The sequence below is a fragment of the Cebus imitator genome, unplaced genomic scaffold, assembly GCF_001604975.1.
Source record: "Cebus imitator isolate Cc_AM_T3 unplaced genomic scaffold, Cebus_imitator-1.0 Scaffold21, whole genome shotgun sequence".
In the NCBI taxonomy this organism is placed as follows: Eukaryota; Metazoa; Chordata; class Mammalia; order Primates; family Cebidae; genus Cebus; species Cebus imitator.
The window spans coordinates 9,092,227-9,115,981 of NW_016107336.1; the positions used below are offsets into that span (position 1 = coordinate 9,092,227).

The 23,755-nt window shown below is 39.2% G+C and overlaps 2 protein-coding genes across 13 annotated transcripts in view; one reads left to right on the forward strand and one right to left on the reverse strand.

The window, feature by feature from the left end:
* FBXL2 (F-box and leucine rich repeat protein 2) overlaps positions 1-1,756 on the forward strand; it is a 116,360-nt gene extending 114,604 nt beyond the window's left edge. For all 10 annotated transcript variants that reach the window (XR_001822970.2, XM_037736035.1, XM_037736038.1 and 7 more), the window contains one exon: positions 636-1,756. Coding sequence is in view for 9 of the 10 variants with exons in the window: in XM_037736035.1 (XP_037591963.1) it covers positions 636-743 (108 nt within the window). In the remaining variant the exon portion in view is untranslated. The remainder of the gene's footprint in view (positions 1-635) is intronic.
* Positions 1,757-3,011: 1,255 nt separating this feature from the next.
* UBP1 (upstream binding protein 1) overlaps positions 3,012-23,755 on the reverse strand; it is a 50,538-nt gene continuing 29,794 nt past the window's right edge. For 2 of the 3 annotated variants that reach the window (XM_017521707.2, XM_017521706.1), the window contains 8 exons: positions 18,567-18,670; positions 16,300-16,354; positions 15,534-15,627; positions 12,056-12,146; positions 11,173-11,291; positions 8,330-8,472; positions 7,552-7,603; positions 3,012-5,046 (listed from right to left, as the gene is read on the reverse strand). In XM_017521707.2, the coding sequence (XP_017377196.1) occupies positions 5,009-5,046; positions 7,552-7,603; positions 8,330-8,472; positions 11,173-11,291; positions 12,056-12,146; positions 15,534-15,627; positions 16,300-16,354; positions 18,567-18,670 (696 nt within the window). In that variant the 3' untranslated portion in view covers positions 3,012-5,008. Of the gene's footprint in view, positions 5,047-7,551; positions 7,604-8,329; positions 8,473-11,172; positions 11,292-11,756; positions 11,891-12,055; positions 12,147-15,533; positions 15,628-16,299; positions 16,355-18,566; positions 18,671-23,755 lie in introns of all 3 variants that reach the window. The other variant, XR_005198938.1, reaches the window with a different exon arrangement.

The following is a 23,755-nucleotide window of genomic DNA, read 5'->3' on the forward strand; positions in this document are numbered from 1 at the left end:
AAGACTCGCTCTGTTGCTCAGGCTGGAGTGCAGTGGCGTGATCTCAGCTCACTGCAACCTCCACCTCCTGGGTTCAAGCAATTCTCCTGCCTCAGCCACCTGAGTAGTTGGATTACAGGCGTGAGCCACAACGCTGGCTAACTTCTGTATTTTTAGTAGAGATGGGGTTTCAACATCTTGGCCAGGCTGGTCTTGAACTCCTGACCTCATGATCTGCCCGCCTCGGCCTCCCAAAGTGCTGGGATTACAGGCATAAACCACTGCACCTGGCCTCACCTACATTCTTGATTATGGTTTAAGTTTAGGCAACTGTATTTACATCCCAAAACAGCCCCATCCAGGGTGCTACAGCCGTAGAGAACATTCACTTAGTTTGCAAACAGGGCTGGTTACCACCCCTGGGTGGAAATATATCAATGTATATCAACTCCAGTGTTTTCACTTATTCTTAGAAGGTACTATTGGGGGGCAGAGGGTAGGGGGAGTAACAGGAATAGCTCTAATCTACAGCATAAATTCTATTTGAACTGACTTATTAAGGTGAAGATTTTTAATGGAGGACTATAGGCTTTTCTAGAATTATGACCATAATCCTAAAAATACCAGTGTAAAAACTTACTTCTTCATCCTTCCAGGCTCAGCTCCCTCATGTCAAAGTCCACGCCTACTTTGCCCCCGTCACCCCACCAACAGCAGTGGCAGGAAGTGGACAGCGACTGTGCAGGTGCTGTGTCATTCTCTGACAGCAGCTGCCTGAGCCCAAGGGGTGATGAGGCATCCTTTCCTCTAGAAGACGTGAGTCTTCCTGACCTACTCCACCATCACCCAATCTGTTGATTCTCCATTGGGAAAGGCATTTACAGGTAAAAGACTTCTGTATGGATTGCAGTAACTCTGGTGATAGTTTTCACCTTTATTCTGCTGTGAATCAATCAAAGCCTTGTGTCAGTTAACACATGGCAAGTGGTCTCAATGCAGCCAGGACCATGCCAGAAACCTGGATCTCTTAAGAGATGGGTACCTACCTAGGTACTAAAGCCCTACCCTTGGCATTCTCAGCATTCCTCAAGCAGACCATCAGTGTTAGCACAAACTGAGCAGAAAAAATAAGCTGTTGATTTTCTACCTGATACTTAAGCCAGTGGCCTACTTTAATTCACAATTCCATTTTGATTAGCAGGACTTTTCCACTTTGAAGATAAAATAGCAACTTTATCAAAGTGACTGTACTGCAAATTCCTAATGCCTGATAGTTTTATATGTAGAGACTTACGTGGAAGGCATGTTAATAGGTTTACATGAGACACCAAAGAAAAGAAGACTCTATACTGGGTGGAGCAGGGTCTTCACCTTTGTTTGTCAACTTGTCATATACACCTCCAGGGACCAAAAACAAAAGCAGCTCAGAGTCTGTGTTGCCTGACAGGAAAGTAGAAGCTCTGGTGTGTGCTACAGCACATCACGCATTTTTATTAAAGGAAAAAAGCTAATTATGTCCACGCCTCTCTAAAACTGGGGGGACCTTAAAGAAAAAGAATTAGGCTTAAGTTAACTGTAATATAATCAATTAAAAGTAATGAATGGATGCATGTAAAATGGATGTGATTCTTGTTTTTCAAGTTTATTTTGAAATCTTAGAAATCAGGTTACATCATAACTACTCAAAAGTTTTACAAACTTAAAACTCAGATCAGTAAGTGTTGGTACCTTTTAGACTCATAAAATTGAATAAACCATTGCAATGCTTTAAAAAAAATTAAGTCAGAGGGTTTTATTGCTATGATTTTATGGCAGACACATCCAAGGAAAACCATTTTCCAAATTCACACCTTCCTGATGTTATCTGAAATCTGTAAGATGATCCTACTCTTTACTGTGGTTGATTCTTGCTCCATGCTGTCCACATTTATGATCTTTATTAAGAACCTATCGTCACCTTCATTGTGAACGTAGGTGTTCATGGTGGCCAGCCCTTCCTAACAACCACTCCCCCAAACTGAAGGGCCAGGAGCTCATGAGAAACTTAAGTGAAACAGCATAGGCAAGACATTTCCCCATGACTAGCAATACCTTTATTAGATACAAAGTTTTATAAGTATTTTTAAGGATCAGCTGCATTCTAGGCAAAGAAAGCAGATATATTTATCTTCCCATAGATGGACTTGGCAAGATTATCAGAGTAAGCATTAAAGTCATTTTATTGCCTTATGATATTTTCCAGTATTCCTTGGTCCAAAAATTGTGTGGATACCATAGCAGTTACTTAAATATACATTTATACCCACTGCTGTAGAGGAGATTGGGGAGGAGGACTGATGCAGGAAGCAACTTCAGTAAATAAGCATATAACAGACTTGCTTCAGTGATTATGAATTAAGAGTTTCGTTTAAAAAATTAACAAGGCTAGGCGCGCGGTGGCTCACACCTGTAATCCCAGCACTTTGGGAAGCCAAGGTGGGTGGATCACTTGAGGTCAGGAGTTCGAGACCAGCCTGGCCAACATAGTCAAACCCCATCATCTCTACTAAAAATACAAAAATTAGCCAGGCGTGGTGGCATGTGCCTGTAACTCCAGCTACTCGGGAGGCAGAGGTTGCAGTGAGACAAGATTGTGCCATTGCACTCCAGGCCCAGGCAACAACAGTGAGACTGTCTCAAAAAAAAAAAAAAAAAAAATTAAATGACCAGAGTCTTCTATACACAATTTCTTTTGAGCCAGGATACAACCTATCACAGCTATTGGACTCAATGCTCAATGACTCATGGCCTCATTTACAAAACAGGAGAACGTCTTGTAAGAATATCAGGTTTGCTTCCTTTTAAAGTTTGGAAGAGTTACTGGAATAAAAATCCTCAGTTGCATCAGCTTTGAGAAAATAAACTGAAAAGGCAAAAACTATGTGCCTAACCTCTTATTACATTTACACTAGCACAGAACACACAGGGAAACCCCTTGATTCTATTACATAAAGTGACACTAGCAGGAACTGGGCTTTTAAATGAGACACACATTTGCAAAACAATCAATCAGAAAACATTTATTATCCTGAAATGTGTACATCCTACTATTAAAAAAACAAAGTAACAAATTTGCTGGTGCCATAATTTATTTTGCCTGTTTCACTGGGAAAAACTCATGTTCAATGCCACTCAGTATAATTTCAAGTTTGATAAACATCTTTTTACCCCGCTTCTAAAACCTGATGAAGAATTCAAAATAAGCACACAGCATTAAATGACATTTATTGTTCCATAAATCTTGAGATCCGAAAAGGAATGCTAAATAGACAAGCAAAACTTCTTTTAAAACAAGAGATAAACTCACTTCTTTCCCCAGTGACTGGTACAGAAAACATGTGGTCACACAAAAGCAAAGGGAAAAAGTCAGAAAGGAAAGCTCTCTGCCTATAGGGTCTATTAGAGTTAGATATTTTCAAACTGAAGATGAAAGCAGACCGTGCTTCTCTGTGGCAAATAATTAACCCCCTTTATGAATAAAACATAAAATGTCAAAGCTTTTACCCACCAAAGTAATTTGTCTTCTAGGAGAGATTTCAAACTCAAAATTACTCATTTCCTATTTTTGCCTGAACAAAGATGAGGATCAAATAGTACATTCAAATCAGGACATCTGGGTATATGGACAGAGAGATGCTACAATTAAAATGGAGTAGAAGTTTTAAAAAAAATTCAGTCCCCTACACCACAGGCCTCAAACATGCTTGCTGATGGATTTTGGGAAAGTTCTGGATGAAGGACATAGACACAGGAGGAAAGTGAGAAAACAGTGGATTCCCTTTGAAAAGTATGCTAGCAGACAAGCATTTGGTTTTATTAAAGAGGCACTCTTTTTATAAAGAAAGAAGCTATAACGTGGTGTATAAAAAGCCCCTAAATAATCACCAGCATGTCTATCCATGATTGTACTAAAGCTCAATATTTGAGGAGAGGCTTAAGGGATTTGGATGGTACATTTTAGTGTTTGACAGATAACATCTAGTGTTTCCATGAAAAAATTTCATCTTGTTCATAATGAAGATCCCTTAACACCTAGTCAGAAGCTATCAACAACAATACTTTCTCCCCCTACTTGGGTCACCTATTTCCAATGTCTGGGGTAGGGCTTTAAAGGGATGGTGGGGGTGGGGAGTTAGGGTGAGGTGGGGGGTGGTAGTCAGAGATGGAGAGAGGGAAGAAAACGAGAGAAAAACCACATGAGTTTAAAAGGCAAAGAATCTCCAAAAATGAAAACCAGAAACTAAAATGCTAAAAATTGAAGCAGAAGCAAAAAAGTTTTTCAATAAATCTGTGACAAAGCCAAAACACAAAAGTCTTTGTACCTATTAGGATTTACACTGATCCTCTCACCAAGGTACTCCTGATAATGCAGTTTGCTTCAAGCCCATCTTCCTGGCTTGGATCTTCTCCGATCTGGCATGATCACATCAAACGTACACCCTTAGACATGATTTCTTCCAAGAAGGTGCCAAGCCTCTTACCTGACCACCAATGGCTGCATCAGCACAACACCTCTCTCCGCATACAGATTCACTGCTGGCTCCACAACAGCGCTGTCCCCCCCATCTCCTCTCCAGGTCAGCATAAGGTTCAGGCAATAAAAGCCAAACTGGCACAGAAAGGTAAATGCCCACATAAGTTTTTACATTCATTTCCAAACCGCATACAGTGTAAAAAGACAGCAAAGGCTGCTTCTAGGAACTGTATTTACTGGCCTCTGCCAGAGAAGTAGGCAGCTATGCCTGCACCGTGGCCTCCAGAGCTGGATGCATGCTGTGCCGATGTGCTCACTCTCACGAGAATGCTTGGCTATGGCAGTGACAGTGAGGAGATTCACCTCTCATACAGCTCATTAGAAAGATCATCTTGTGTTTTCAATATGAAACATTTCATATGGTAAAATCCAATCCCAAGACTTCTTGGATTCAGTCTTCACACACTTGTAAGCGTGACTATTTGGTACTGAATATAGTTCAGTCTATATAAGACATCACTTCAAAATTATGTGGATGCCATCACTATTTTCAGCTGCAGAAAAGGGAAAGAAATTATTTCTTCAGTCAGGCTTAGGAAATTAAGCCTATTAAATAGAAAACTCCCTGCAAACTACAACCTCCCTTCCCAATTCAGAGGTTACCTTTAAATGATTCTAGAGAAACAAGCAGATTAACTTGCTCTAGCTCCTCTTCCCCCAAAAAACTTCACGTACACATTCCCTTTCTAGACATTCTGCGCTTTTCACGCCTGGCCCACTATCAAAGCCCCTGCCTCCAACACTGTCTGCCAGTACTGGGGATGGGGGGAAATCTATCAAGACAAACAATAGTAATGCTGTCCAAAAGGCAAACAAGAGCTAGGGGCAGAACAGGTGAAAACACTGTGTCAGGGCAGAGGACCTGAAGGAGTAAATGCAAATATGTACATCTGTCTTTTCCAGAAAAATGTCTGAGCTACTGAGAGATTTCAAACATTTAAAAAATGTATCATTCCAGGCCGGGCATGGTAGCTCACGCCTGTAATTCCAGCACTTTGGGAGGCCGAGGTAGGTGGATCACAAGGTCAGGAGTTCAAGACCAGCCTGACCACTATGGTGAAACCCTGTTTCTACTAAAAATACAAAAATTAGCCGGGTGTGGTGGCGGGCGCCCGTAGTCCCAGCTACTAGGGAGGCTGAGGCAGGAGAATCACCTGAACCCAGGAGCTGGAGGTTGCAGTGAGCAGAGATGGTGCCACTGCACTCCAGCCTGGGCGACGGAGTGAGACTCCACCTCAAAAAATAAACAAAAAAATAAAAGAAGTATCATTCCTTTTGCCAAGTGTCTCTCAGTAAATAGAAGCATACAGGCATTCATTTAGAAAAAAAAAAAAAAAATTTCTCATGAGGTCAAAGTTTGAAGAAAAATAAACAGTAAATTGAGATTAGAGAAGAGATCCTATGATTTCTTAACACCAGAAAATGTCCACTGGTTTTACAAAACAAACCTATACAATTATATGTTTTCTTTTTCAGACAGTGTGAGTTATGCAGGGTAAAACAGTACTGCTGTGAGAACAAAAGATTGAGCAGAAGGGTACTAAGCTAAAGATGTTTCTGAAAGTAAAAGAATGACCCAGTCCAGAGTTAAAACTCCGCCTTGCAGGAAACCTTGATGGCATATGCAACATGTGAGACACAAAGTAAGATCAGTATTTCAGTAGTTTTGGGACACTTGACATACATGACATCTTCCTCTTCTAGGGGCAGCTTTTGTGCTAAGACTGGGTTTGGATCTTGGCTCACCTGACTTTTAAAACAGTCTATGAATGTATGATCTCTTCTCAATGAATTTTACATTTAAGAATCCCTTCTCTTGAATGTTGGAGCCACCTGCACCTGGTCCTGGCTCTTCTCACACTTTCTCCCCTAAATGACCTTAACAACTTCTACAGCTTTAAGTCACTGTCAGATATGCTGAAGACTTCAAATTTACAACTCAAGGGCAAGCCTGCCTCTGAGCCCCCAAACTGGTAGTCAGCTGCCTACTTGACATTTATACACATCCAAAATGAAACTCTTGGTTGCTTCACCCCAACCATACTTACTTCTTCAGTGAAATCACCATCTGCCCAGTTACTTTCCAAAGAAAAACAGGAGTCAGAACTATTCCTCCCTCAAACGTGGAGCCCACCAGGCCCTGTCTGATCTGTAAGATACACCACCTTTCACCCGGATATCTCCTGCCTCCAGTTCTGCCACCTTCTCATCTATCTCCAGAGTTGTGACAGTGAAAGAAAAATCTAGTCATATGACCACTCCTTTGTTTAAACACTTCGGTGACATCCCAATGCATTTCAAGTAAATCCAAACTACCATCATCATCCAGTCCTGCATGCCAGACCCAGCCTCCTGCTTTAACTCCACGCTGATCTGCTCACCCTCACACACTGCATGGCAGCTACACGGCCCACTGCCAGAATTTAAAAGAAGCCAACTGTTTTCCTTGCACACAACCCCATATTGCTTGGGGATGCTACTCCTGTGGCCAGCTCCTGTTCCTTCTCGTTCTTCAAGTCTCAGGATTAATGACACCTCCTCAGGGAAGCCTTGCCTTACAGTTTCACAGTGCCCCCAACCCAGATCTCCCTTATCCATAAGTACCCCACACTTTCCTGTTCCTTCATAGCACTTAACATATTGGTAATTTTGTGGATCTCTTGGCCAATTTTGTTTTGCTTTCCCCAAAAGGAGTTTCATGGATTGTTTTATTCAAGAGCTATTGAGTGACAGAAGCATAGTGTCTGACACAAAGTGCTCACTAAGATGTTGGCTGAATGAACTGAGATTTTTTTCCCTGTCATCTAGAAAGACTGACTCGTCTCTTCCTTATTTGCTAATTTCTATTACAAGTACTAAAAATATTCTTAATTTCTCAAACTTTCTTCTTAAAATGAGTAAAGCCATTTTAAAGAATAAACACACAAGAGGCACTAATTAGAGGCACACACAGTCTCTCACGATTCCAGCATTTTAAGACACACATACATGCAAAGTACCTTTTACGGTGGAGAATAAAAAACAACTCTCATCTTGAAAGTTCTGAACCATCTAGAAGGATAAAGTAAATATGTAAGTACAATTAAGATCCAAGTGTCGTTTCTTAACTAGAAATGATTTTAAAATAGTAAATATTCTTCTCACACAAACACAGGACTCAATGGTCAAAACAATAATTCATGAAGGCAGAGTGAGGTAGCAGAGATGCACACGTGCTGCTCTGCCCTGTGTGCACTGCACCATACCAGCCCATAATGGTCCCTGAGCGACCTTGGCTGGTCACCTGTGTGACCCACAGCGGCACATTCCCTGCCGGCTCCTATGGATGATGACTCTAACAAAAATTGCATGAAGTGCTCTTCTACTATTACTTGCTTGCCACCAAACACTAGGGGAAAAATTATGTATCTAATCTTACATGTTTTTAAAAATTAGTCATCAAATAATAGACAAAAGGAAAACCCATCCAATGACTCACCTCATAAAAAGGGCTGAAGCCTGCCACTATCCCTAGAGTCCCCCAGTGACTGGCTACATCCTAAAGGGCTGGGAGAAGGCTAAGCCAGTTTTCCTTGGCTTGTATTCCGTATTATCACTAGGATGCCTGAAACTTTTGGTTATAAATTCTTCCAAAGTGATTCCCAACTCTCTGAAAATGATTCTCTTAAGTATTTTCAAAAGAGGTCACAGAATTTTTCTACAGTTCTACAATTACATGTATAAAAGTAAATAGCAGTGTGAAAAGGAAAAGCAAATGAGCATGCCTATTTGATTTACCTGATCACTAACAAGAATGTGAATACCAGTGGGACCCTGTCTGTAAACCTGATTAATTTGATGGAAAGGAATATTAAACACCAGCGCAAGTTTTCGAGCGACTTCTGAGGCTATCATTTCTTCCAAGTAGATTGCATGATAAACTGAAATTAAAAGAAAAAAAAAGAACAGCATTTTAACAGAATCTTTGATCTGTTTTCTACCTGATCTGTACGCTCTGTAGAAAAATCAAACCTTTCAAAGTACCAAAAAAAAAAAAAATTGTTTTTAATGAGAATAAACTATTTCTTTCCCCATTTTACTACACTGAAATCTTGAACTACCAATTTAAAATGTAAGAATACATTATTTATAACCGCAAATATAATTTAATAAAAACTAGCAGAAATCCCTGGACAAAAAGATTTGAGGTTTGAGTTTTTCTTTATTCATATTTTTTTGCAATGAATATAGTTTCATGTATTCAAAGTTTAAAAACAGGAATTGGCTGCAAATGGACCTGGGGGATCTTCCTGAAGTAATGGGACTCAAATTGGATTTTGACAATGGCTGAAAAACTCTGTAAATTTGCTAAAATATCATTATATACTTAAGAGGACTTTATGGTATGTAAATTATGCCTAAAGAAAGCTGTTTTTAAAAATAATATATATTTCATGTATTTCTGGCAGTATACAAAAAGAACCCTAAAAGAGTCACAGTTCTTTTGTTTTTTTGAGACAGTCCCTCTCTGTTGCCCAGGCTGGAGTGCAGTGACACAATCGCAGCTCCCTGTAGCCTCTGCCTCCCAGGCTGAAGGAATCCTCCCACCTCAGCCTCCTAAGTAGCTAGGACTATGGTGGTGGCACACGCCACCACGCCTGGCTAATTTTTTTATTATTATTATCTGTAGAGACAAGGTTTCACCATGTTATCCATTATCCAGGCTGTCTCAAATTCCTGGGCTCACACAATCGACCCTGTTAAGCCTCCCAAAGTGCTGGGATTACAGTCATGAGCCATCACGCCCAGATAAACATTATAGTTTTTGATCCAGTAATCCTACTACTAGGAATTTATCCTAAGGAATAAAAGCTATCTGTATATGCCCCTCCCCCACAAAAATTTAAACAATATAAAAGATACTATATGAAAAGGCTAAGAATATAAACAATGGAGCGTGATGCTTCCTTGCAGAAAGCCCCAGTCACATTCCATCCAGTGTTCTGCATTTTTGCTACACAGATCTTTTCAGCAGACATCTGCACAGTGCACATCTGTAGTGAGTCTCACTCTTGTAGGTCCTGCTCAATTACTGATTAAAGCCAGACATGAATCAGGAATATCACTACTGAGAACTGTGCTTCCCCAAACAAGGGGTTTGTGGGCATAGAAACCCAGATTTTACATTACATAAAACTGAGAAGTTGGAACTAAAATTACAGCAAGACTGTAGATATGATCTAGAACAGGGATCATCAAACCACAGCCCAGATGGACCAATTCCTGCCCTCTACTTATTTTTTTTTTAAATAAAGTTTTACTGGAACAGCCTTATCTACATTTACATACTGTCTATGGCTATTTTAGCACTGCAATCACAGAGTTGAAGGTGAGAAACCCTATGTATGGTCTAAAGAGATGGAAATATTTACTACTTGACCTTTTACAGAAAAAGTTTGCTGACCCCTGATTATGGGGAAATCTCCATTATTTTCCCACATCCCTCCACAAACACTCATGTTTGAGGATACACCTTCCAAAATATTATAATGTTGACCATATGTAAATGAAATATAAGATCCTGATGATATACGTGGAGAGCTCCTTTAAATTTTTATCCTATAAGAATTTGTATAATCTCAAAATTCAGAGCTTTTGAAGTCAAAATGATACCAAATAGAAAAGTTCATATAGTGATGATATCCTTCCAATTTTTCAGTAAAATTCAAACCACAAAATACTTTTCAGAGCTCCACCTACTATTAGGGCAAATAACTGCATCTCCAAATTCCATTAACCCATCTTTTTTTGAAAAATTCTGAGCGTGTTGCCTTTGTTCTACTTCAGAGTATAGAAAGAAGGAAATATTACCATATATCCATGCTATAAATGAGAAAACATATGCCTTTTAAAATGTTTGCTTTCTTTAAGGGTCATATTTACAGGCAAGAGGAGGGAGGGGCCAGATTTTTTATCTCTGTCCTAATCTAGCACTATACTACAATTAAATCCTCAGGATGAGAAGCCCTCCCAAGATAATGTACTGTGTGTTATTTACAATGACATAAAGACAAAGCACCAGACTTGCCACACACAAGGTGCAAAGTGCTGGCCAAACACTTGTCGGTGACAAGTCCACACACTTAGAGACTATTACATACATACACTATACACTGTTGCACATATGTGGTGTTTTAAGAGTTTTCCCCACCCCTAGTCAGGAAAATGGAAAAAAAAAAAAAAGGAAAGAAAAACCCTCTGCTTTTTGTTAAGCTGCCAGTGTTATAGTCATCATTTCAGTAAGTCTGATATTTAAAAAAAAAAAAAAAAAAGGCCAGAAAAGATCTCAATCCGTTCAAGCTAGTTTTTCACTTGTTAGATATTTCCGGCATGAGGGGCCACATGAAAAAAGAGACCCTCAGTGTGGCTGAAATAACCGAGAAAGAATGCCAGTTTCCTCTTCTCCCAAGGACGTGGCCCTAGAGCTGCCACCTCTCATTACTGTCAAGGCTCCCACAAGAGCAACTTGGCATTCCTAACACAGCAAGAGTTCTCCAAAGCCTGCTCCATCAAGTCCTTCCCATTTCTGTCTGACAATCTCAGAGAAGAAGTGACAGAATCGATATGCCCTCCATACCTACCATAGGGTGCCCCACTGCCATTCTCGCTTGCACTGCCTGCAGCTTGCTGCTGCCCTTGCAGCACTGTGCTGCTTGGCTGCTCCCGGCAGACATAGATGGTTAAACGGGGCCTAACCGACCTGCAATCAGAAGATGCCACTGATAAGCCTGGGAGAGAAAGCTGCCTTACCACACGTACAAATATGACAACTACAGGAATCTAAGTTCTATTTCCTTACGAGAACTTTATAATGTTATTTCGTTATACAAAATAATTTACTAATAAAAATATAAAAACCACACACCTCACACCAACTATCACAGGTGGTCTAATATGATGATCCAGACTCTAAACCATTGAGATGGTCTGTCAGATGCTGGTAAATTTAAGTTTCAAGATTAAGTCAGCAAATTAAAAATCAGTAAGATTCAATTTTAATGGAATTCTCACACCACAAGTATAGAAAGAGCAATAATAATAAATGGTTCTTACAAGCCAGCACAATTTACATTTTCTGTCATTTTAATTCACAATTAGTTTACATTTTTAACAACTGTTTAGTAATAGTCATGACCTTGAAAACCATAGATTCTGTATAGCTCACCTAAATTAGAAGTTTTGTTTTCTTGGCAACAAACCCAGTCGTCTTCAAGAAATCAGTACTGCCCATGTGCATTTCTACCAGTCTTACAGTCTACCTCTGCCCTCATCAGTGCCTGCATCATATCTGGGCCTGCCCTGAAGGTGTACACAAAACAGTCTTCTTGTGAGCACAATGCTGCCGATGCTCGACGGCGCACACAGGCACACACGCCAACCTAGCGTGGAAACACATTCTGCCCAAATTCCCACACGAAGGAAGGTACATTCTTATTTCAAGCAAAACAGTTCACAGTATTTTACCTTGACTTCAGTGAATTATAGAGCCGAATTCCATCGGCTGCACCACAAATTTGAACTAAATCCTCCTTTGTCAGTTTTAATAAGTCGGCACCTAGAGAAGAGTAAATATATCTTTCTCAAATAAATGGAAAAAGAACAGAACTGCTTTACAGGCATCTGTCATCATGCAGTCCAATGTCCTTCAAAATAATCCCAGGTATCCTGAATATACACATATACATGAACAATACAAGAAGATACACAGACATCTGTCCTTCAGAGCCAAGGAAAATGCTGACTCTTCCATGTCCTGTATCAAGAAAGTGCTTAGAAGTCTAGAGGCCGGTGAATCAAATCAATGACAGCAGGGCCTATAGAAATCTTCCAAATACAGGATTTCACTCGTCTACCTTATTTAGTGGCTGGATTGGGATGTGTGAAGAAACGTTTCTGACTCACTCCACAGAAACAAACCCTGATATCACCCAGGCTAGTCAATCTTTTTTTACAAAAAAGGAAATGGGAGTCCAGAGTTTATGGGACTTGACAAAAGTCTGTAACGGATGGTAGCCGAACTAGGACTGGGCCTCTTTATACTGAAACATACAATGTAAAGTCAAACATTCTATAACATAAACAACACTGTCACAGCAGCCAGTTTTAACAGAAGAATGGTGGAGAATCACTCATTATACCCTAAGATTTCCCCAAGCACATCTTACTTACCATGTCATTTAAAAGTGTGAATGTCTCTCTATACAGGTTTCCTACAGCACCACCTAGAGAAGCAGTGCTTGACACTTTTAAAAATTCTATCTAAAACTCCCTACACTTACTATACAAGAAAAAAAAAACTTACACATTAAGTATATAAAAGCCATATCTGAGTGCATACACATGAAATAATACTCAGTATTTCAAGTGTAAATGATATGGCATCTAGGATTTGCTCTGAAATACAAGCCAAGGCAGAAGAGGAAATGGTGGAGAGCAAGACTGACCAAATGCTGATGGCTTCTGAAGCTAGGAGATGGCTGCATGGGAGTTCATCATATTCTCTCTACTTTTTAATGTCTGAATGTTTCCATAATCTTTGTTATATTCTCTTACTAACAGCAAGGATGCAGTTTATTGTGGGAATTAAGATGACCTTTGGGATGAAGGCATGACTTCCATATGATAAATATCTACTTACATATGTAAGAAGATAATGGAGTCATCTATTTTTAAAGGCTGAAATGTGACAGCCTACTAAATTGCTAGTCTGTAAAACAAAGATCAGAGAAGCACATCTTCCATGAGACATGAGCATTAATAGTCATTTTATAGAGTCAGGTAAGCAGAGAGGCTCTCTTTCATTTCTCTACTAGGGCTTAGTATACGCACCTCACAGTTGTGACCAGAGAGTACTGTGTATGTGTGTACACACCCTTAACCCATACGGAGAACTGGACAGATAACTGCATGTACAGCCCTTCCTGAAATATGAATGCCCACAAAGATCAGAGTAAGAAGCCTCACTCTCCTCACCATGCTACTGTCAGTGCTGTGACTCATGAAATGTACCCAAAGGGTACCATGGCTACCTCCTCACTTACTTTCTTGGAAGAAGCCCCCAGGATAAGGAAAAGGGAGAAAGTCACGCCATGTGGACACTGATCACAGTAAAAAGGGCTTAAAACTCACCAGATAAGCCGGGCGCGGTGGCTCAAGCCTGTAATCCCAGCACTTTGGGAGGCCGAGGCGGGTGGATCACAAGGTCAAGAGATCGAGACCATCCTGGTCAACATGGTGAAACCCCGTCTCTACTAAAACTACAAAAAATTAGCTGGGCATGGTGGCACGTGCCTGTAATCCCAGCTACATAGGAGGCTGAGGCAGGAGAATTGCCTGAACCCAGGAGGCGGAGGTTGCGGTGAGCCGAGATCGCGCCATTGCACTCCAGCCTGGGTAACAAGAGCGAAACTCCGTCTCAAAAAAAAAAAAAAAAAAAAAAAAAAAACTCACCAGATAGAAACACGGATCTGCCTAATGTAACAGGAGCAATGTGGGGCCTCCCTCAGTTCCAAATGTCAGTGCTTTTTCTATGTGCTATGCTTTTCATCTGCCTTCCATACAACAGTGCAAGACAAACCCCAGCTCCCCAACCCTGAAATTTTATAATTTCTAGTTTTTCATCCATAAAAAGTTTTACTTAATCATATAGAAATGTAGTCCCCAGCTAGCAAATGACTTCCATCTGGAACTATAATTTTAAAGAGACAACTACATGGGAAATACCTATTCATTGCATAAACACTACCATGGCACAGTAAGAAACCATGTTCTTTGTGAAATCAAGCTTTCCTTCAGGCTGAGTGTGTGTACACACAAGTTCTGTCCTCTTAAAAGATTCACAAAGTTGTGTTTTCCTGGCCCTACTGCACTGCAGGTGAAGGAAGCTAACTACCACTTTACTGTGATCCGGCATGTCTCAGGATGTTTGGCCAGGACATGTTACTAGGTGGTCGTGATGGAAAGGAGTCCCAGAGTCAAATATATTTGGGAAATGCTCCCTTTGCCCCACATGTCATTATCTATTACTGTCCCTCTAAGCAAGTTTTCTATAGCACCACCTGAAGAAGCAGTGCTTGCTTGGTACCTTTTAAATTTTTTCTAAACATTCCTTTAGCTTACTGTGCAAGAAAAAAAAACTTACATGTAAGTATATAAAAACCATAATTGAGTACACTCAGACTACAAAATACTACTTAGCAATAAAAAGGATTAAACTACTGATATACACAACAACTTAGGTGGCCATTATGCTAGTGAAAATAAAGCCAATCTCAAAAGATTATATACTGTATGATTGCATTTATATAAGACTCATTACAAAATCACAGAGACAGAATATAAAGTGGTTGCCAGGGATTAGGGATGGTGGGGGAAAAGAGAGAGAGAGTGAGTGTGCGTGTCTCTCTCTCTCTCTCTCTCTCTCTCTCTCTCTAACGGGGTAGCAGGAAGGGGACCCTTGTAGTTATGGCATAATTCTGTATCCTAACTGTGGTGGTGGTTACACAAATCTATACCGTAACATACATTGTGCCAATGTCAATTTCCTGGTTTTGCTACTGTACTAAAATTAGGTGAGAAATGGAGTGAAGAGTATACCAAAACATCACTGTACTAACTCTGTAACTTACTATAAAACACAAATTATTTCAAAATAGGTTAAAATTTTAAAAATACGTAGAACTGTATACACATACACACAAATGAGTACACGTAAGTCTGGTAAAACTCTTGACTGAACCAACATCAACTGTCTAGCTTTAATAGTATTTGATAAAAATACAAGATATTCCTATTGGGGGATAGATATACAGAACTTTCCTGTACATTTTTCTTTGCAACTTCATATCTATAGTTATTTCAAAATTTTTAAAAATATGGTTAATAAAAGCACGGAAACAAAACCCAAACATTCTCATGCACACATACATACACACACACATACCTGAAAAATTAGAAAACACTCTTGTGTAGGAAGAGAATCTGTTTTTGAGCAGCCATTGCTGTGTTTCCTGGATTGTAGCTGAAGGCTGAATTTGCTATTGACAATGAAAATGAACATAAATAAAAGGAAGCTTTCAAACTTAGAATACTTAAACAAAGCACAGAAAGACTCAGAGTTTGAAGTAAAAAACACCCAAAAACAGCATGAGTCTCACTACTCAGCAACCCAAATAATAACGCAAGCCCTTGTCAGCAACTTAAACATGATACACAATGAGCCATAAAAAAGAAAATGAAATCATTCTGCTGCTAATGAAATCATCATTTGTAGCAACATGGACAACATGAACATTTCATTGTCTTAAGTGAAATAAGCCAGGCACAGGAAGACTTATATTCTTACTTATATGTGGGAGCTAAAAAATTTGAACACATGAAGGAGGAGAGTGGAAAAACAGGTAACAGAGACTGGGAAGAATGGGTGGAGGATAAGGGAGAGGATAAGAAGAACTGGACTAAAGGGTACAAGCAAACATACAATAAAATAGAAGGAGTAAATTCAATATTTGATAGCAGAGTAGAATGACTATACCTTAAAAAATGTACTCTACTCAGGTGACAGACATCCTAAATATCCTGACTTGATTACCACACATTATATACATGTCAAAAAATTTCTTGCATACTCCATAAATTTGCACAAAAAACAAAATTTTAAAATGTAGAAACCTGAAAGCATCAGACAGATTTAGTAGAAAGACACTTACTTCACCAGAGACCTGTGTAGCTCCATCTCCCTGATGATTTGGGGAAGAAGAATTGCTGGGGAGAAAGGAGAAAGAAGGAAATGATTTGTATAATACATATATGTTTAAATCAAGGCATTAAAAGTTGTTAAACTATGCAAATTCAAGTAAGGCAATAATGTGGGAGAAAGCTATGAAAGTCTGCAGCAAAAATGCAAGTGCAACAGGTTAGGGTGTGGGCATGATGACAAGATTAAGACACAGAAGACAGTGTCTTAATTTGTGCCTTCTTCTTATCTGTTCTATTGAGAAATTCAAGTTTTGTTAAACAAAAGGCTTCCCCAATTATCTTCAGGAATCCCAAGGAAAATGAAGGATACACATTCATTTTTAAAAGTTAGGGGAAAAAACATGAACATCAAATTAAACAGTTGAAAATAATTGCAAAAAAAAAAAAAAAAGTCTCTGTAACAATTCTAAGCTTCACCAAGACAGATCCTGCTGTGGCCAATGCCTAGTTCTAACCTGTTAACAGCAGAGAGAGACAAAAAAAAAAAAAATGAGCTACAAGAAATATTATAATGATCCTAAGCAAAAATATAAAATGATACTCCTTTAAGTAATACATATATCCAAGATTAAAGAGGATGAATTTCAAGAGAACAAAAGAAACTATCTTGTGCCACTATCCTTGTGCTTCTAAGTAAAATGTAATGAAAAACAACTCCACAGGGAATAGGGCTACCTTCTGGCTCTTGATCACCTTTCTTAGCACCCATGCCCCAATTGCTTAGGTTTATTATCTTGATTGTTTATATCCTTTCTATCCATGAGAACTTAAGCTCCTTTGGACAGGGGTCTGTCTGCTTGGTCACTTATGTTGCGCAACACTTAGAAAAGTACTGGGAACACAGTGAGTTCTCCAGTCTACTAGTGAGTACATAAACTTACAACTCACCTTTAAAGCCATAATCATTTTCTAAGATTATTCAGACTGGACTGACTAGGAAATTATTCTAAGCCCTCAGACATGGTAACCTTCTGGTCCTTGGTCACTCCTCTAAGTTTCTGAGTCCAAGGGTATTTTCTTACTCTTAAAGCATAATAGCCAGGCCCGGCGCAGTGGCTCATGCCAGTAATCCCAGCATTTTGGGAGGCTGAGGTGGGTGGATCACAAGGTCAAGAGATCGACATCCTGGCCAACATGGTGAAACCCCGTCTCTACTAAAAAATACAAAAATTAGCTGGGCCTGGTGGCGTGCGCCTGTAGTCCCAACTACTAGGGAGGCTGAAGCAGGAGAATTGCTTGAACCCAGGAGGCGGGTACAGTAAGCTGAGATTGCGCCACTGTACTCCAACCTGGCGCCTGGCAACAGAGTAAGACTCTGTCTCAAAAAAAAAAGAAAAGAAAAAGAAAAAAAACCATAATAGCCTATGTAACAAGAAGCTGCCTTCTCAGTTTATCTATCCATCTCCTCAGAGAAAGAGAGAGAGAGAGAGCACATTTTTTGCTTGCTTTCTCATCAGACCTTGTCAGCATGACTGGACAACCTCTTCCTTTGTGGTATTGAGCTTTCATAATTTTCCTTCCCAACAAGAAACTTCCTAAAAATAGGGAACTTTGATGTGAACTACTCTGCATTAGTTCTGCAGCACAGCCCTGGAATGGAACGCCTCCACGGGGTACCACTGCACCGTCAAGATGCCCCAAATGTAGTCTCCTCCTCCCACCCTGAGCTCACTAGATAGACTCTTGCCAGTCAAGGCTGGATAACAGAATAAACAGAGCCCACCATTTCCATTTCTAAAACCACAGCAAATCTGCAGAAATTGAAAGGTCTTCCTTTAATTTTAAAGATTCAATTTAAAAAATAGTATATCTGTTGGGAGAGAAAAGAAATAGAGCAGAAAACCCATTTGATATGATAAGCATTACAGACACATGAACGAACTTAGTAATAAACTCCCTTGGTCCTTCTCTCTTTACCTGTAGACACTATTAATGTTGTCTTTAATCTCACAAAGAATGTATCTTGGCTATATCTTGAAAATGACCCCTTGTCTACAATAGTTATGAAGATGTAAAGCACAAGGGGCTAGGAGTAAAAATGGCTGGTAGGTGAAGAAGAGACAATGATTGTCCTCTGCCACAGAGGTACAAGCTACTTCCCATTACTATTTTCTTCAGGTACAATACAAACAAAAGGCTGCTGTACATGGAGAGATGGGGAAATGAAGGCGCATGAACATTAGTTAGCTGCAGGCACACGATCATGCAAACTAGATACCTGTCCGGGACACTGCAAGTGCTCTGCTGTGGGGAGGTGAAAGTGGGTGCTGGGGAAGGGCTGTTATTCACATAGGCTGTGGGGGCATCAGGCCACGGAGAACACTAAAGACAGAAACAGAAATAAATTAATGATATGCTTTTAAAATATGTGGAAGAAATATTTTTGTAATTTACTCACTAGCCAAATGCAAGATTATAAAATGCAAGACACCTGACATTTATCAAGTAACCTCACAGACACGTCAGATTTACTTCTGTGTGGCAAAGAAAAGTTTTACCTGCTGTGTGCGTCTAGACACTGATTAATCTTAGAGAAGACCTAAAGTGGACAGCAGCAAAAATTTATAAAGGCATTTAAAATATATGTTTAAGTATAATTTGCTTTCGAGAACTTTCTCCTCCCTCTTTACCAGTATCCTCTTTATCACTTTCCCAACAGACACCTATCAAGATTTAAGAATGGCGAAGAGAAGAAAGGATTTATAAGCAACATCTGACATCACATGGTGACCTGAACCATGGCTCTGACCTAGCTAGTGCTTTTTGTCCTCTTCCCTACTGAGTAGCCTCACCAGTACCCATGTCGCTTCTCTGATACCTCTAAAGAGTAATAATTCTCAAGACAGACCAGACAGGCCCAGCATCAAGCTACATCAACTATGTACAGTATTTCCTCTATCTACCTATCTATGTTTTATATTTTCTGGAAGGGTTATGATGAACTTTAATATTTTTCAGTTCCAGGCAAAATTCCAACCAGAAACGGAACAAAGACATGGAGATACACTAAGTATTACAATTAGGAGAGTTGAAAAAGTCAAAGTCAAAAGCATGCTAAGCACACCAGGGTAATCTCAAATACAAGTCTTCAGACCTGAGATAAAGACATCACATGATATGATTTCACTCTACAGGTATTCTTTCTAAAAACCAATGGATCTGAGGACTCGGTTTCAAGGGTCCCCTTTCAGAACATCCTCCTCTCATTTTACACAAGAAAGGCATCACATCTAACCATAGCCCTGGGTATAAGACTCTCCCAGGCTGGACATGGTGACTCAACGCCACTAATCCCAATACTTTGGAAGGCTAAGGTGGGAGGATAGCTTGAGCCCAGGAGTTAAAAGACCAGCCTGGGCAATATAGTGAGACTCTGTTTCTACCAAAAATATTAAAGTAATAAATATAATGAAGAAAGACTCTCCCAAAGCCAAGCTAAAGATACTAAGATTTAAAAAAAAAAATAGCCAGGTGTGGTAGTACACACCTGTAGTCATAGCCACTTGGAAGGCTAAGACAGGAGAATCGCGTGAACCCAGGAAGGGGAGGCTGCAGTGAGCCATGACTGTACCACTGCACTCCAGCTTGGGCAACAGAGTGAGACCCCCCCCTTTCCAAATAAAATAAATAAAATGAAAAAAAGAAAGAAAAAGTACGTAACTCTAATGACTGAGTTTTTCTGTAAGTTAGGTAGGTGATTTTCAATTCTTTGCTTTCAAAATAATTCAGGAGGACCTACTGTCAACTGACATACACTGAAATAATATACTAGATCATACAAAAATGGCCCTGGGATTTTTGACAGACAATTCAAAAAGACTTTCAGGACCTGAATGACACTGCTGAAGAAAAATTAAACCAAAATTTCTCACATCTATAAAATTCTAGAAGTTACGTTCTACTCTGCCTCCTCATTCGAGATGCATTTCCGATAACATTTCTATTTTTACATTTAATAAATATTCATCAAAATCTCTATGATTTGCTGTTTTGATAAATTGGTATTAATAAGTTAAATTTATTGACTGACTTAAGAGACAATGGCCACAGGAAATTTTAAAAATTAAATTTCAATTTATGTAAATTTGTTGTAAGGTAATTTTTTTAGGTGATCATTTAAAAATTTCAGTTAGGCCATTTGAAGACTCAAAAAATATAAATAAAAAAATTTCTAAAGATTTTCAGGTATAAAAGTATGTCATATTAGGATAAAATTTAAGAGGAATGAAATAGAAACATGAGACCAAGAAGGAAGAACGGAGTAGAATTTTGGATGTAGTGAACTTTTTGAATGAAGAATGGCAGTGGTCAAATTGCTAAGGCATTTAGATTCCATAGGATGCACTTCAAGAGTAATGAAACAGTTGTATCTTAAATTATAAATGCAAACTGCCACCATGCCAGAAAATTGCTTCCTTTGTAACTATTTAAATTTATAATGAAAATTTTTTATGATGAAAACTTTCAGATGTCAATTTGGTAAGGTGTAAGCATATCCTTTTTCAAAATTATTTTGAGGCCAGGCATTGGTGTCTCATGCCTGTAATCCCAGCACTTTGGAAGGTCAAGGTGGGAGGGTCATTCTGAGGCCAGGAATTGGAGATCAGCCTGAGGAACACAGCAAGAACTGTCTCAACAAAAACAAAATTTAAAAAGTAGTCAGGCGTGGTGGTGTGCACCTGTAGTCCCAGCTACTGAGGAGGCTGAGGTGGGAGGATCATTTGAGCCAAGGAGTTTGAGGCTGCAATAAGCTTTGATCACACCACTGCATTCCAGGCCCAGGTGACTAGACAAGACACTCTCTAAAAAAATTTAAAGACTATTTTGAGTAGGTAGGTGTCAAGACCACTGGTATAATGGAGCTAAAAAACTGTGAAGCACTCTGAGGGCAGAAATTAAGTCTCACCAATGGTTACAGGGGCTTAAAACACTTGCCTGACATTCATCAAAAGCAATGGATAAATGGAAAATAATCTCAACTACCCAATTATGTATCCCCTTAAAAATGAGAAAAATGATTGCGGACTTACTATTTCTATTATCAGTCAACTTTCAAAAAGTAAGTCTAATCTAGCTGGAGAGCTTTGATAAACTTATTGCATGGCATACCAACTTCACTATAAATGACATTTTACAGAGCAATGCCCATTCTTTTAAAATTAGGGCCTTTTAGGCCGAGTGTGATGGCACACACACACCTGTAGTCCAACTACTCAGGAGTCTGAGGCAGGAGGACTGCTTGAGGAGTTTGAGGCCAGCCTGGGCAACACAGTAAGAGCCCATCTCAAAAAAAACAAAAAGACAAAAAAACTAGACCCTTGTTTTGCATTCCATCTTACAAAATAGCATGTCTTCAGTTTACACTGTTTGATGAACCCAAGACCCTGTGAGCTGACAAGCAAATCTAATCATGGGTATCACACACTGTCACCTCATCTCTACTATCTGAAAGCTTTTCCTGCTACAACATCCCCCTCCACATATAAAATATTATAACACAGTATAACATATACATCTAAATAATGTAACCATTTAATATTAAAAGTATCAAGTCTCTCTAAACTTTTGGTGATTACTGCCAGCCAGAAATGAAGCCATCGAAAAGCTTCAAGTTAGCATGGCAGAGTAAGGTGGAAACATCAAGTTTACCAAAATTCCATAAATACCCATTTCGCTTTTAGATATTTAGATTCTTCTAACATTCAAAAAATAGTCCTATTAAAACTAAGCAATGGTGCAGCGCATATGCTCCTGAAGATACAGTGTAATTCATAACGGCACTAGCAATGCCTGGCCTGGGTATAGTTGTTTCAGTACACTGTGAACACAGTCCCTCCCCTGGTAGATTAAAGAATGATCACCCATTTTAGGCTGTAGAAATTGGCAGTCATTGTTTGAGCCAATCACATACAGCTCAGAGATGAAGACCAACAGACACAGTAAGTGTTTTGTTCATCTCCTGGTAAGCAACAGTAGTGACTATTCAGTCTGGGACCATTTAATTTGGCATATCTTCAACTCTAACAATAAGTCTGGATATCCCTTCTTACTGAAAGCCAATTGTAACTAGCCAAAAACTCTACGAAATGTTGGTCTTCCTTTGTAGGAATCTGAAGAAACATATGAAATACTGCAAACTTTCTTTTGTAAGGGATCAATCTGTCCCCTGCTTTTTTAAAAACAGGTTTTCAACATGAGCTCTAACCACCCCTAGAAGCATCTGAACAAAATCAAAGACTGCCAGGGCAGCAAGCAATACACTAGGAAGATGTGAAATCCCAGGCCAGTGAACTGCTGACGTTTTGCATACTTTAGACTTAAGAATCATTAAGAATTCACCAACAACTTTCCCATCTTCAGATTATCTCTGGGCTATAATGAATTTTTTTTATTTAGGAATTACCAAAACCCACTTCTTTATCAATTAAATGGTTTATAACAGGAGGGGAAAAGTGAGTTATTAAAATCCCCCCAAAGAAGTTTACTAAGAACCATTGATGGGTCTTCAGCTGGGAAATCAGAAAAGGATAAAAACAAAATTGCTGCAGTGGGTGTTTTAGGAAAGAAAATACAGCTATTTTAACAATCCTTGATTTAAGAAAAAAAAAAAAGCCCAGTTAAAGAAAAAGTAACATGTGTGCTTCCAGTGGCACTGAGATGAGTACAGTTTCAGTTTCACTGCATAGAGAAGCATGAAAACATTTTTATTCAAGACTGTAATTTGAAAATGAGTTTCTTGTGATAATGCTTGTGACAGCAACATTCAAAGTCTACATTTAACCACAGTAATTGTGATATGTGTAAGAGTGAAAAATCCTCTGGCAACCTTAATAGTACAAACATTGCAACAATGAATACGGTAGTCATGAATACATATGACGACAATTATTTTAAATGACTAACATTCTGTGTTTGTATTTACTGAAGGTATGTAGCTGATCTAAGTTTGCAAAACAGGATCATCCTTTGTGGACTCTTCATCTGAAGAGTCATGCCATGAAATAAAGATTTGCTATACTTAACCTGACAAAGCACATACTCAACTAGATGCCCCCTGACTGCATGTTGGGGGGATCCAGGTCTAAGTGTAGCAAGGTACACTACTTTGGCCTGAAGCATTCATTCACAATGCAAGTGCCAAGAAGAAACATGAATGCCATCAGAGATTTTTTTCTACCAGTGCTGCCAAACAGGCTTTTAGAAGCACAGACAGACATACATTCTTATGCTACATGCAGAAAAATGTGACAAAGAACTGCACATGTTAATGTCAAGCTTGCTGCCATTATTTCTCTGTCCACAAAACTTTCTTATCAAGTATACACACGAGAAGGCAAAACTCTTTTCAATTACACAAAAATAATAGCTAATTTACTAAAGAAAGTATTTTCAATTAATTTCAGTGCT